Raw genomic sequence first — 14,025 nt, 5'->3', positions numbered from 1 at the left:
AGGTGCAAGGTTAGGTTGTTTATTTGAGATGTTTCCTGTTTCTTAAGGTAGGATTGTATTGCTATAAACTTCCCTCTTAGAACTGCTTTTGCTGCATCCCATAGGTTGTGGGTCATCGTGTTTCCATTGTCATTGGTTTCTAGGTATTTTTTTATTTCCTCTTTGATTTCTTCACTGATCACTTCGTTATTAAGTAGTGTATTGTTTAGCCTCCATGTGTTTGTATTTTTTACAGATCTTTTCCTGTAATTGATATCTAGTCTCATAGCGTTGTGGTCGGAAAAGATACTTGATACAATTTCAAATTTATTAACTTTACCAAGGCTTGATTTGTGACCCAAGATATGATCTATCCTGGAGAATGTTCCATGAGCACCTCAGAAAAATGTGTATTCTGTTGTTTTTGGATGGAATGTCCTATAAATATCAATTAAGTCCATCTTGTTTAATGTATCATTTAAAGCTTGTGTTTCCTTATTTATTTTCATTTTGGATGATCTGTCCATTGGTGAAAGTGGGGTATTAAAGCCCCTTACTATGAATGTGTTACGGTCGATTTCCCCTTTTATGGCTGTTAGTATTTGCCTTATGTATTGAGGTGCTCCTATGTTGCGTGCATAAATATTTACAATTGTTATATCTTCTTCTTGGATTGATCCCTTGATCATTATGTGGTGTCCTTCTTTGTCTCTTCTAATAGTCTTTATTTTAAAGTCTATTTTGTCTGATATGAGAATTGCTACTCCAGGTTTCTTTTGGTTTCCATTTGCATGGAATATCTTTTTCCATCACCTTACTTTGAGTCTGTATGTGTCTCTAGGTCTGAAGTGGGTGTCTTGTAGACAGCATGTATATGGGTCTTGTTTTTGTATCCATTCAGCCAATCTGTGTCTTTTGGTGGGAGTATTTAGTCCATTTACATTTAAGGTAATTATCGATATGTATGTTCCTATTCCCATTTTCTCAATTGTTTTGGGTTCATTATTGTAGGTCTTTTCCTTCTCTTGTGTTTCTTGCCTAGAGAAGTTCCTTTAGCATTTGTTGTAAAGCTGGTTTGGTGGTGCTGAACTCTCTCAGCTTTTGCTTGTCTGTAAAGGTTTTAATTTCTCCATCAAATCTGAATGAGATCCTTGCTGGGTAGAGTAATCTTGGTTGCAGATTTTTCTCCTTCATCACTTTAAATATGTCCTGCCAGTCCCTTCTGGCTTGCAGAGTTTCTGCTGAAAGATCAGCTGTTAACCTTATGGGGATTCCTTTATGTGTTATTTGTTGTTTTTCCCTTGTTGCTTTTAATATGTTTTCTTTGTATTTAATTTTTGACAGTTTGATTAATATGTGTCTTGGCATATTTCTCCTTGGATTTATCCTGTATGGGACTCTCTGTGCTTCCTGGACTTGATTAACTATTTCCTTTCCCATATTAGGGAAGTTTTCATCTATAATCTCTTCAAATATTTTCTCAGTCCCTTTCTTTTTCTCTTCTTCTTCTGGGACCCCTATAATTCGAATGTTGGTGTGTTTAATGTTGTCCCAGAGGTCTCTGAGACTGTCCTCAGTTCTTTTCATTCTTTTTTCTTTATTCTGCTCTGCAGTAGTTATTTCCACTATTTGATCTTCCAGGTCACTTATCTGTTCTTCTGCCTCAGTTATTCTGCTATTGATCCCATCTAGAGTATTTTTCATTTCATTTATTGTGTTGTTCATCATTGTTTGTTTCATCTTTAGTTCTTCAAGGTCCTTGTTAAATGTTTCTTGCATTTTGTCTCTTCTATTTCCAAGATTTTGGATCATCTTTACTATCATTATTCTGAATTCTTTTTCAGGTAGACTGCCTATTTCCTCTTCATTTGTTAGGTCTGGTGGGTTTTTATCTTGCTCCTTCATCTGCTGTGTGTTTTTCTGTCTTCTCATTTTGCTTATCTTACTGAGTTTGGAGTCTCCTTTTTGCAGGCTGCTGGTTCGTAGTTCCCTTTGTTTTTGGTGTCTGTCCCCAATGGCTAAGGTTGGTTCAGTGGGTTGTGTAGGCTTCCTGGTGGAGGGGACTAGTGCCTGTGTTCTGGTGGATGAGGCTGGATCTTGTCTTTCTGGTGGGCAGGTCCACGTCTGGTGGTGTGTTTTGGGGTGTCTGTAGACTTATGATTTTAGGCAGCCTCTCTGCTAATGGGTGGGGTTGTGTTCTTGTCTTGCTAGTTGTTTGGTATAGGGTGTCCAGCACTGTAACTTGCTGGTTGTTGAGTGAAGCTGGGTGCTGGTGTTGAGATGGAGATCATTGGGAGATTTTCGCCATTTGATATTATGTGGAGCTGGGAGGTCTCTTGTGGACCAGTGTGCTAAAGTTGGCTCTCCCATCTCAGAGGCACAGCACTGACTCCTGGCTGCAGCACCAAGAGCCTTTCATCCACACGGCTCAGAATAAAAGGGAGAAAAAGTAGAAAGAAAAAATTAGTAGAAGTAGAAAGAAAGAAGGAAAGAAAGAAAGAAAGGAGGGAGGGAGGAAGGAAGGAAGGAGGGAAGGAAGAAGAAAAAGAAAGAAGATAAAGTAAAATAAAATAAAGTAAGATAAAATATAATAAAGTTATTAAAATAAAAAATAATTATTAAAAAAAAAAGGATGGGTAGAACCCTAGGACAAATGGTGGAAGCAAAGCTCTACAGACAGAATCTCACACAGAAGTATACACATACACACTCACAAAAAGTGGAAAAGGGGAAAAAATCATAAATCTTGCTCTCAAAGTCCATCTCCTCAATTTGGGATGATTCATTGTCTAAAGGAGGGAGGGAAGGAAAGAAAGAAAGAAGATAACATAAAATTAAATACAGTTATTAAAATAAAAAATAATTATTAAGAAAAAAAATTAAAAAGAAAAAAAACAGACGGATAGAACCCTAGGACAAATGGTGGAAGCAAAGCTATACAGACAAAATGTCACACAGAAGCATACACATACACATTCACAAAAAGAGGAAAGGGGGAAAAATCATAAATCTTGCTCTCAAAGTCCACCTCCTCAAAATGGGATGATTTGTTTTCTATTCATGTATTCACAGATGCAGGGTACATCAAGTTGATTGTGGAGCTTTAATCCGCTGCTTCTGAGGCTGCTGGGAGAGATTTCCCTTTCTCTTCTTTGTTCTCACAGCTCCCAGGGGCTCAGTTTTGGATTTGCGCCCCCCCCCCCCCCCGCATGTAGGTCACAAGAGTGCATCTGTTCTTCGCTCAGACAGGACAGGGTTAAAGGAGCCGCTGAGTCGGGGGCTCTGGCTCACTCAGGCCAGAGGGAGGAAGGGGCACGGAGTGTGGGGCGGGCCTGCGGTGGCAGAGGCCGGCGTGGTGTTGCACCAGCCTGAGGCGTGCCGTGCGTTCTCCCGGGGAAGTTGTTTCTGGATCCCGGGACCCTGGCAGTGGCAGGCTGCACAGGCTCTTCGGAAGGAGGGTGTGGATAGTGACCTGTGCTCGCTGACAGCCTTCTTGGTGGCGGCAGCAGCAGCCTTAGCGTCTCATGCAGGTCTCTGGGGTCCGCGCTTTTAGCTGTGGCTCGAGCCCGTCTCTGGAGCTCCTTTTAGCAGCGCTCTTAATCCCCTCTCATCGCACACCAGGAAACAAAGACGGAAGAAAAAGTCTCTTGCCTCTTCGGTAGGTCCAGACTTTTCCCCGGACTCCCTCCCGGCTAGCCGTGGTGCACTAACCCCTTCAGGCTATGTTCAAGCCGCCAACCCCAGTCCTCTCCCTGCGCTCCGACCGAAACCCGAGCCACAGCTCGCAGCCCCGCCCGCCCCGGCGGGTGAGCAGACAAGCCTCTCGGGCTGGTGAGTGCCGGTCGGCACGGATCCTCTGTGCGGGAATCTCGCCGCTTTGCCCTCCGCACCCCTGTTGCTGCGCTCTCCTCCGCGGCTCCGAAGCTTTCCCCCTCCGCCACCGGCAGTCTCCACCTGCGTAGGGGCTTCCTAGTGTGTGGAAACCTTTCCTCCTTCACAGCTCCCTCCCCCTGGTGCAGGTCCCGTCCCTATTCTTTTGTCTCTGTTGTTTCTTTTGCCCTACCCAGGTACGTGGGGAGTTTCTTGCCTTTTGGGAGGGCCGAGGTCTTCTGCCAGCGTTCAGTAGGTGTTCTGTAGGAGTTGTTCCACGTGTAGATGTATTTCTGGTGTATCTGTGGGGAGGAAGGTGATCTCCGCGTCTTACTCTTCCGCCATCTTCGCCTCGTCTAAAATCTTTATATTTTAAACTGATTGGTTTTAGTATGTGATTGGTATTTAGTATGCACAGAAACTGTGCCATAAGTATTTTTAGGCTAATTATTTGTGCCAGATACCTACTATTTTCCTTATCTTATTAATTACTTTATTCTGATGTTCTGATTATAGGTGAGGTTATCATCTTATTTGTCTTTATATTCCTTATAGGTATTTGCATATCTCTCACATAGTAAATCCATGATATATGCTCACTTGATCAATAAATATATGTATGTTTTAATTGAGAACCTACTATGTGATAGAACTGAAGATCAGATATTAATAGGATGCACTCCTTTGTCCTTGAGGGACTCTATCCAGAGAATGAATTAACAGATAGTTGTATTTTATTGAGGCCAAGTACATTGAGTTGCCAGATAAAGTTTGATGACTTCATATCATCAGTTTGCATGTGTGTTGACTACTGAACTCATTCCACCCACTTGCCTTTTTTTAAAAGTGAATTTGTTTCTAAGAGCTCTCATGGATGTAACTTTTTTTTGTTTTTAAATACTATACTCAACTTTAAAACTTAATATCAATATATAGCTCTTTATTGTGTTTGATTAATTGATTATCTGTCTCTTCCAGTTGAATATAAACTCCACAAGGGTAGCCACTTTGTCTCCTCTGTTCACTCCTTTATCCTCAACACCTAGAATAGTACATATCACATAGTAAGCATGAATAAATATTTGTTGGATTATATATCAATACATAAATTAAGCAGGGTCTCTGAGACCAAGTTTGGGCCCCAGTGAGAAAAAAGAAAGGTTACTGGCTCAATCATTTCATGTTCCTTAACAAGGGCTGGCTAAAAATATTTACATGAGATTTATACTGATATACAACACTGTTGGACCTTAGGCCCCCATTCTAGACATTAGGGTCCTAGTGATTTGTACTGGTTTCTTTCCTTCTTATCAGCCCTAAAGTCAAGCGTCATTATCTACCATCTAATCTACCTCACTGAGCCAATTTAGAACTAATTTACTTTTTACTGATTTCTTTTTCTCTAAGAAATAATACTTTACTAGAGATTTAACTGAGGAATGTAAAAGGTTTTCAGAAGGAGTAGTAGTCCCAATAACAAATTTCCCTTTTGCAGTGAATAAGATCATCCTTAACCAAGCTGTGTGGGTTAGTGGTAGGTTTTGATTATTCACGCCAGTATATTCTCCATCTTTGACATGGATAATGAAATATTAACGTCTTTCTTCTCTTTATATTATTATATATTCTGTGATGTTGCATCATAATGTTAAAGGATTATGCAGCTTGCATATTAAAGTCATGTAAAATATACCAGTGAGTCCCAGATTTATTACAGTACTTTTGTCATTTTTTTATCATTAAAAAAGAAAACATTTTCGAATGTTAGTTTCACAGTGGATGATATTCATTATATGTTAAATTATATAGAGGTTTAGTTGGGAGGGGTTAAGTCATTTATTAAAAGAGAAATCAGAGTAAGAATAGGTTATCTGTATCATTTTATTTTGAAACCTACAAATATCTTGTGCATTTCAGGTTATGAAAGAGCAGGAACAGTACATTGCAACTCAGTACAAGGAGGCCATAGATTTGGAGCAAGAATTGAGGCTATCTCGGGAGCATTTGCAGAACTCTCATACAGAATTGGTGGAGGCTCATCGTCAACAAGTGCAAGCACAGAGAGAAGTAGAAAGGCTGTCAAGTGAACTGGAGGAAATAAAGCAACTCTCTAAAGAGAAAGTAATCCCTATTCTAATTTTACCTTACTGAAAATACTAAAATTTTTAACCTTTACTTTTTCGACTATAGAATATAGTTCTTACAAAAGTTAATTGTGTTCCACAACAATGTGAATGTATTTAATACCACCAAATTTTACACTTAAAAATGATTAAGGTGGTAAATTTTATGTTATGTGTATTTTACCCAAATTTTTTAAAAAACTGTTATATTTAGCACAGCATTGTAGTGTAACTTGGAAGTCTCTCAGAACTGAGTATTAGTCAAACTAATTAGTTTTCAATAAAATGAGTTATAAAGCACTTTCAGACTTTCAAGTGAATTTGAGCTATCACTCAAACAAAAAAAATAAATCTAATAAATCTTTTTTAAAAGATTTATTCATTATTTATTTATTTAATATAATTTATTTTTGGCTGCATTGTGTCTTAGTTGCAGCACACGGGATCTTCATTGAGGCATGTGGGATCTTTCATTGCAGCACACAGGCTCTTCGTTGTGGCACGTTGGCTTCTCTCTAGTTGTGGCATGCAGGCTCCAGGGTGCGTGGGCTCGGTAGTTGTGGCGCTTGGGCTCCAGGGCGCATGGGTTCTGTAGCTTGCGGCACGCGGGCTCTAGTTGAGGCACGCGAGCTCAGTAATTGTGGCACACTGGCTTAGTTGCCCCGCAGCATGTGTGCTCTTAGTTCCCTGACCAGGAATCGAACCCGCGTCCCCTGCATTGTAAGGCGGATTCTTTACCACTGGACCACCAGGGAAGTCTCTAATAAATCTTTTTTAGTAAAAACTTTTTACATTTGTAGCCATTCATATATGAAAACTGACTATCTAAATTTATAACTGTTAGAAACCTGCAGTCCAGAACCCTTGGGGAGGAAAAGAGCTTTTAAATAGCAAGAGCACTAATATAGATTGTATTTCCCTAGTATTAGATAGAAAGTTAACAACTTGGCTTAAAAATATTTAGATTGATATATGTGAGTTAATTACTTAGACTTCGAAAAAAATGTATTTATTGGTATTCTAGAAAAGTTCTTGTGATTTTTCTGCTTTCTATTATGGTTACTAATTCAGTATGGGAATTGACTGAAAATGTTTTTACATTTAGCCTTGGTTAACCTAATGACATTTTTATTCACATTTCTGGGTGGTTAGACTAATAATAAATATACAGGGAATTTTTACTAGAATGTCAGGCACGTGGGAGTCTACTAGGAAAAGGGAGGCTATCTTTTATCTCATTTCTGTCCTTATCAATAGTATCTAAATGTAGTATAATTGATTTTATCTGATAAACTAAGCTCAGTTAATCAAATAAGTAAGTGAATGTGGGGAATTATTAAAAATGACATTTTAGGCCTTCCCTGGTGGCGCAGTGGTTAAGAATCTGCCTGCTGATGCAGGTGACATGGGTTCGAGCCCTGGTCCTGGAAGATCCCACATGCTGCAGAGCAACTAAGCGCGTGCATCACAACTACTGAGCCTGCTCTCTAGAGCCTACAAGCCACAACTACTGAAGCCCATGTGCCATAACTACTGAAGCCCACGCACCTAGAGCCAGTGCTCCACAAGAAAAGCCACCACAATGAGAAACACCAAGAGTAGCAACCAAGAGTAGCCCATGCTTGACGCAGCTAAAGACAGCCCGCACGCAAAAACGAAGACCCAGGGCTTCCCTGGTGGCACAGTGGTTGAGAGTCCGCCTGCCGATGCAGGGGACACGGGTTCGTGCCCCAGTCCGGGAAGATCCCACGTGCTGCAGAGCGGCGGGGCCCGTGAGCCATGGCCGCTGAGCCTGTGCATCTGGAGCCTGTGCTCCGCAACGGGAGAGGCCACAACAGTGAGAGGCCCGCGTACCGCATAAAAAAAAAAAGAAAAAATGAAGACCCACTGCAGCCCCAACGCAGCAAAAGATAAATAAATAAATAAACATTTTAAAAAAAAATGACACTTTAGGGCTTCCCTGGTGGCACAGTGGTTAAGAATCCACCTGCCAACGCAGGGGACACAGATTCAAGCCCTGGTCCAGGAATATCCCACGTGCTGCAGAGCAACTAGGCCCATGCGCCACAACTCCTGAGCCCCCGTGCCTCAACTACTGAAGCCCGCGTGACTAGAGCCCGTGCTTCGCAACAAGAGAAGCCACCACAGTGAGAAGCCCGCTCACCACAACGAAGAGTAGCCCCCGCTTGCCGCAACTAGAGAAAGCCCGTGCAGCAACGAAGACCCAATGCAGCCAAAAATAATAAATAAACAAAATAAATACATTTATTTTTAAAAAATGACACTTTAAGTATTATATTTTAACCCAAAAATCTAAGTTTACATTCATGCGTTAATCTTTTAATGTGGGACCAAATCTTGGTTTTTGGTGTATGGTAGGGTCACTTGATTAAAATTCCACCTAGTCTTTCTTGCATAAACCATACTCATATTCCATCATCTATAGTTTCCAATTTTAGTTTCTTAAAATGGAAAAAGAATTGAAAGACATTTGTGAATCAGAGGATAGCATCTCGTATTTTTTATGGGATTTCACACAATATTTTACAACTATCCTGACTGGTTCTAATTGGGTAGCAAATGTTTGTGACTCACTCATTGAATTGTCTCAAAGCATATAACTTAGTTTTCATATAAAAACATTCATTTTACATGCATATTTCATCAATGTTCATAATGTATAATAAAACTACATAATTGTAGTCACAAACACAACTAGCATAAATAGGTCTGGATAAATACACAACTGACTGTAGATAAGCAAACAGCACATCTGGTGAGCAAAAATGCATACCCATACCTAAGAGCAGACTATTATCTGCCAAAGTTCAGTGTTCTGTGGTTATTAGTTTATTTTACAAAATGCATTGGTTAGTGAACTTCTATTATATTATGATAACAAACAATATACTGATACTTTCCCATTAGTACTCTCTTAAAGATCTAGGTTAAAATCTAGATTAATACATTTTTTAAAGTGTACATTTAATATGGTAACTGTGTATGAGTACATAGTATTATAAAAGATTAAGATACTTCTATAAATGTGGTGAGTTGTTTAGCTATAATAGCCAAATAAACAAGTAATGTAACCTTTACTTAATATGTCATTTTAAGGAAGCTCATGGAAAACATTTAGCTGAAGAGTTGGGGGCTTCTCAAGTACGTGAAGCTCAGTTAGAAGTAAGAATGCAAGCAGAAATCAAGAAATTGTCAGCAGAAGTAGAATCTGTCAAAGAAGCTTATCATCTAGAGGTAAATAAAAATTTAATTTGTTCTATTACCCCCTGCTAAAGTGTGTTGATCTATCTGAACAAAGTATAAGTCTAGCTCTTAAATGTTCATTATAGAGTAATACATGTGGTCTTCCATTTCTGGTATCCTAAACGTATAACTTTTGCTTCATATCCAGTGAACTAATATTCTGTGGGGTTAAGAGGTTGAATTCTTTAGCCAGGCATCCTGATTCTAAATCTCAGCTCATTACTTGACACTTATGTAACCTTGGGCAACTAACTTAACATCTTTAACTAAAATGGATATAATAATGCTATCTATTTCATAAAACTGTGCTGAGGATTAAATGAATTAGTGTAGTTAAAGTTCTTACACCAGAGCCTGGCACATCATTATCATTGTATCATTGGTTATAAAATAGCGCTTGCCAAAACTAACTGGAGGTATTTAATAACCAATATAAGCTGTTTCATGTGATGTAGATCTATTAATGTGTTGTAATTTTCAACATTTGCTCTGATAGTAAGTTAGAGAGGCAGTACAATACTTTTTATCTATCCATGTGTCCTGAGCCTTTATAGAAATGGGCAGTGTCACCCATTAGAATAGCATTTCTTGTCTTTTTAAAAACTATATTTGAAGATATCCAGAATTTATGTTTAAGATCTGAATAAATTACTTATGAAGTTCTAATAAAGCATTTTTCCGTATGGCAATGGTTGCAAATATATTTATATTAAACTCATTTCTAGGGAGTTTGGTAACATCTTTGTGAGGGATAAGTTGGGTTTGTGGTCACCATGTCTTGTTTAAATGCATTTAGAGTCAAATCTCTTTGAAAACATTGTCTGCCAAACAAAACACATTTGCAAGCTGAATCCAGTCCTCAGGCCAAGAGATTACAACCTTTGGTCTTTAGAGACAAATGTGAATGCTGATGAGTTCAGCATAATTATTTGATATTAGCTGGTCAACTTAGTGACCATCAGTAATAATTGGTCCATCTCAAGTATTTGCCAGGAACTACTCAGTATGCTTTTATTACATGGTCTGAATTTCTACTTTTATTTTAATCATCCAATTTTTTACTTTTAGTTTTATAAGCATCCTGAAATTATTTATAAGCAATAGTACATAAAATGAATTGTAAAAATTGGTTCTAGTATTGCTGTTTAATATCTGGTATTAATATTTTATATGCATCATATAAAAACACCTAATATGGATACTCGCACAGGGGCTGCAGCTGGTGTCTTGGAGGCCTGTCGGGGATGAAGGCACCCAGCACAATGCTTTTCCAGTCAGGCCCCAGACATGCTGGTCCTTTTAAGCCTCGTGGTGAAACAGCTGTTTAACCCATTCAGACAGAAAAATGAAAGCTCTACATAGGAACACGATGTGAATGGAAGAGACCTTTCATTATGCAAACAGTATGGAACTCTAAACAGACACTAAAAACAGCTCTCATCTTAAGAACCCAGCACTTGTGTCACAGTAAAAGTTAGGTGCTGGTGGAACAGCTTTTGATAAATGAAGACTTCCAGCCAGAGGGTGATACCTTTGGACCCATCTTGCATTCGTGATCAGATTGGATACCTCCCATCCTGAGGCTCCCCAAGACTTTTGAAAAGTTTTTCAGTGATCCTTACAGAAAGACACCCTCTCCAGAGAAATGCAGTATTTATATACAGTGCTTTGGATCTCTAGGAAACACCAGAGTTATCAGTCAAGAATATATTAAATGACTCAAGGGCTACTGTGAAGCATTTTTCTGTGGCTTGACAGTAAAGCTCCTAGAACCAGTTCCTGTCTCTGCAAGGTGTTCTTTTAGAGTCAGTGATAACATCCAAAACCTACAAATTCATGCAGGGCATACCCTGAAGTTCTAAAAAATTAGAAGCCTAAAGATGCCTTCTGTGTTGTGGGAATAACACTGAGCATTACCCAAGAGATTCCCTGGAATTTTGCCTTTGGACAGGCCTCTTTAACAGATGGTATGGAGATATTCAGCCTTGTCAGGTATGGCGTTTTTTTAATAGTTTATCTTATGAAGGCAAGGTAAAGAAGCTGCAGAGAACACCTTCAAACGACTATTCAATTTTTGATAACTATTACATTCCTGAAATGACTAGTGTTTTGCCACTTTGATCCTATAAGACTTTAACCCATGAGGTTGGACACAGATTTGGACTTTAACACTGCCAGTGGCTTGAACATCTAATGCAAGGTTCCAAAGATTTGGGAAAAGCTGACCAGTGCCCCCTAAACTTTTACCCTATCTGTTTACACAAGTTACAGCATGCTATTGGTTGTAGCACTGTGGAAGGGTACAAAGCGCTGGTGAGGTGGATTGAAGATGAATCTGCTGACACACCTCCCTCCAAAACATAGTCATGAGGATAATGTGAATTTGCCAAAACCTGTAGAAGCCTTTAAGGAATGGAAAGAGTGGATAATAAAATGCCTTGCTATTTTCCAAAAATAAGGACCTTCAAATAGGAGTAATTAAAATAAATACTTACAGGTTAAAAAATATATATATAGGTTTTTTTGTTGTTGTTCTTAACAAAGATTTTTTTAAAGTGTGTATGTTGGTTGAATATAAAAATGAGAGGATATGTCATTAAAGTAATAGGAAAGGAGATCAATAATTTTTAACTGTAATTTTTAAAATACAGGTTTCAGAGTTGTCAGAAAAGTTATTTAATTGCAAAACTCCTGATTTTTTTCAATGAAAATGAGATTTTTTTAAACTTTATTATGGAAAATTTTAAACATATTCAAAAGTAGAATAGTATAACTCTTCCTATATATTGTTCAACTTCAGTAATTATCAACTCATGGCCAATTTGATTTGATCTATAAGTATGTCGACCATCTCTTTTATCTAAAAGGAAATACTTTTGAGAATGAAAAAGGGTGCTATTAGTAACTACACCAGGATACCAGGCATAAAAACCTAGACAGCTGTAGGCAAACTGGGAAGTATGGTCACCATATCTTTAACCTCACTCACTTCCCTTTCTTCCCTTCCCCACATTCCCCCACATATCACATATTGTTTTGAAGCAAATCCCAAACATGATTGTTTCATCAGTAAACATTTCTAAAAGATACGGACTATTTTAATAAATTTATTTATTTATTTTTATTTTTGGCTGCGTTGGGTCTTCATTGCGGTGTGCAGGCTTCTCATTGCGGTGGCTTCTCTTGTTGCAGAGCACAGGCTCTAGGCACGCGGGCTTCAGTAGTTGTGGCTCGCAGGCTCTAGAGTGCAGGTTCAGTAGTTGTGGTGCACGGGCTTAGTTGCTCTGAGACATGTGGGATCTTCCCGGACCAGGGTTCGAACCCGTGTCCCTGCATTGGCAGGTGGATTCTTAACCACTGTGCCATCAGGGAAGTCGGATGAGGGCTATTTTAAAAAAACATAACCACAATGCTATTATTACACCTAAAAATTGACTTTAATTCCTTAATATCATCATACATCCAATCATTGTTCAGATTTCCTCAGTTATCACAAAAATGTCTTTATAGCTGATTTGTTCAAATCAGGATCCAAAAGCAGTCCATGGTATTTCGTTAACTGTTCTTAAGTAAATTTAAAACTATGGGTTCCTTCTCCCCTTTTTCCCTCTAGTATGTTATTTGTTGAGAAATCATGTTTGTAACTACAAACAGAATTTACTTTCATTTAAGTGGAAATGGAAAGTATTAGAATGTTGTTGAAACCAACTTCACCTTGTTTTCTTTCTTCCTTTCCTTTTCAATTTTGGGGCTATGTAGATGATTTCACATCAGGAGAAGCATGCAAAGTGGAAGATTACTGCTGATTCTCAAAAGACTTCTGTTCAGCAACTAAATGAACAGTTAGAGAAAACAAAACTAGAATTAAAAGAAGCTCAGGACACTATAAGCAATTTGCATCAGCAAGTCCAAGACAGGAATAAAGTAATTGAAGCTATAAACGAAGCATTACTTATTAAAGTAAGTAAACATATAAAAGTACATAAAGCAGAACTATAATGAAGTAAATTTATGACTTATTTTCCCATCCTTGTAGTTTGTAGAGGACTAAATAACCAAAAATTGACCTATTTGAATAAAATGCACTTTATTTAGAAGACACTGAATTTGGACATTATTAATTTGATATGTATCATATTACCACAGGAGAAATAATTTACGTTCAACCATGAACTTAAAAAAAATTTTTTGTGTGTGTGTGAGAACATTCAAGTTCTAATCTTTCAGCAAATTTCAATTATACAACTAGTGTTACCAACTGTAGTCATCATGTTATATATTAGATCCCTCAGACTTTAGTCATCTTATACCTGAAAGGTTGTACCCTGTTAGCAACCTCTCCTATTTCCCCCACCACCCAGCCTCTGGCAACCACTTTCCTGCTCACTGTTTCTATGAGTTTGACTTTTTTTTTTTTTAAGATTCCACATATAAGTGATATCATGCAGTATTTGTCTTTCTCTGTTTTATTTCACTTAGCATAATGCCCTCAAGGTCCATTCATGTTGTTCCAAAGGGCATATTGTATATTCCATTGTATGTATATTTACCACATCTTTTTTTTTTTAACATCTTTGTTAGAGTATAACTGCTTTACAATGGTGTGTTAGTTTCTGCTTTATAACAAAGTGAATCAGTTATAAATATACATATGTCCCCATATCTCTTTCCTCTTGTGTCTCCCTCCCTCCCACCCTCCCTATCCCACCTCTCTAGGTGGTCACAAAACACCGAGCTGATCTCCCTGTGCTATGTGGCTGCTTCCCACTAGCTATCTATTTTACGTTTG

The 14,025-nt window shown here is 38.4% G+C and overlaps 1 protein-coding gene and 1 pseudogene across 1 annotated transcript in view; both read left to right on the top strand.

Moving 5' to 3' along the window:
* CCDC18 (coiled-coil domain containing 18) overlaps positions 1-14,025 on the top strand; it is a 140,697-nt gene that overhangs the window by 87,436 nt on the left and 39,236 nt on the right. The window contains exons 26-28 of the mRNA XM_030868681.3: positions 5,767-5,970; positions 9,090-9,227; positions 12,996-13,196. Of these exons, the coding sequence (XP_030724541.3) occupies positions 5,767-5,970; positions 9,090-9,227; positions 12,996-13,196 (543 nt within the window). The remainder of the gene's footprint in view (positions 1-5,766; positions 5,971-9,089; positions 9,228-12,995; positions 13,197-14,025) is intronic.
* Positions 10,740-11,694, top strand: LOC115859590 (archaemetzincin-2 pseudogene; annotated as a pseudogene).

The sequence above is a fragment of the Globicephala melas genome, chromosome 1, assembly GCF_963455315.2.
Source record: "Globicephala melas chromosome 1, mGloMel1.2, whole genome shotgun sequence".
NCBI classification, from domain to species: Eukaryota; Metazoa; Chordata; class Mammalia; order Artiodactyla; family Delphinidae; genus Globicephala; species Globicephala melas.
This window is presented reverse-complemented; position numbering and strand designations above follow the sequence as displayed.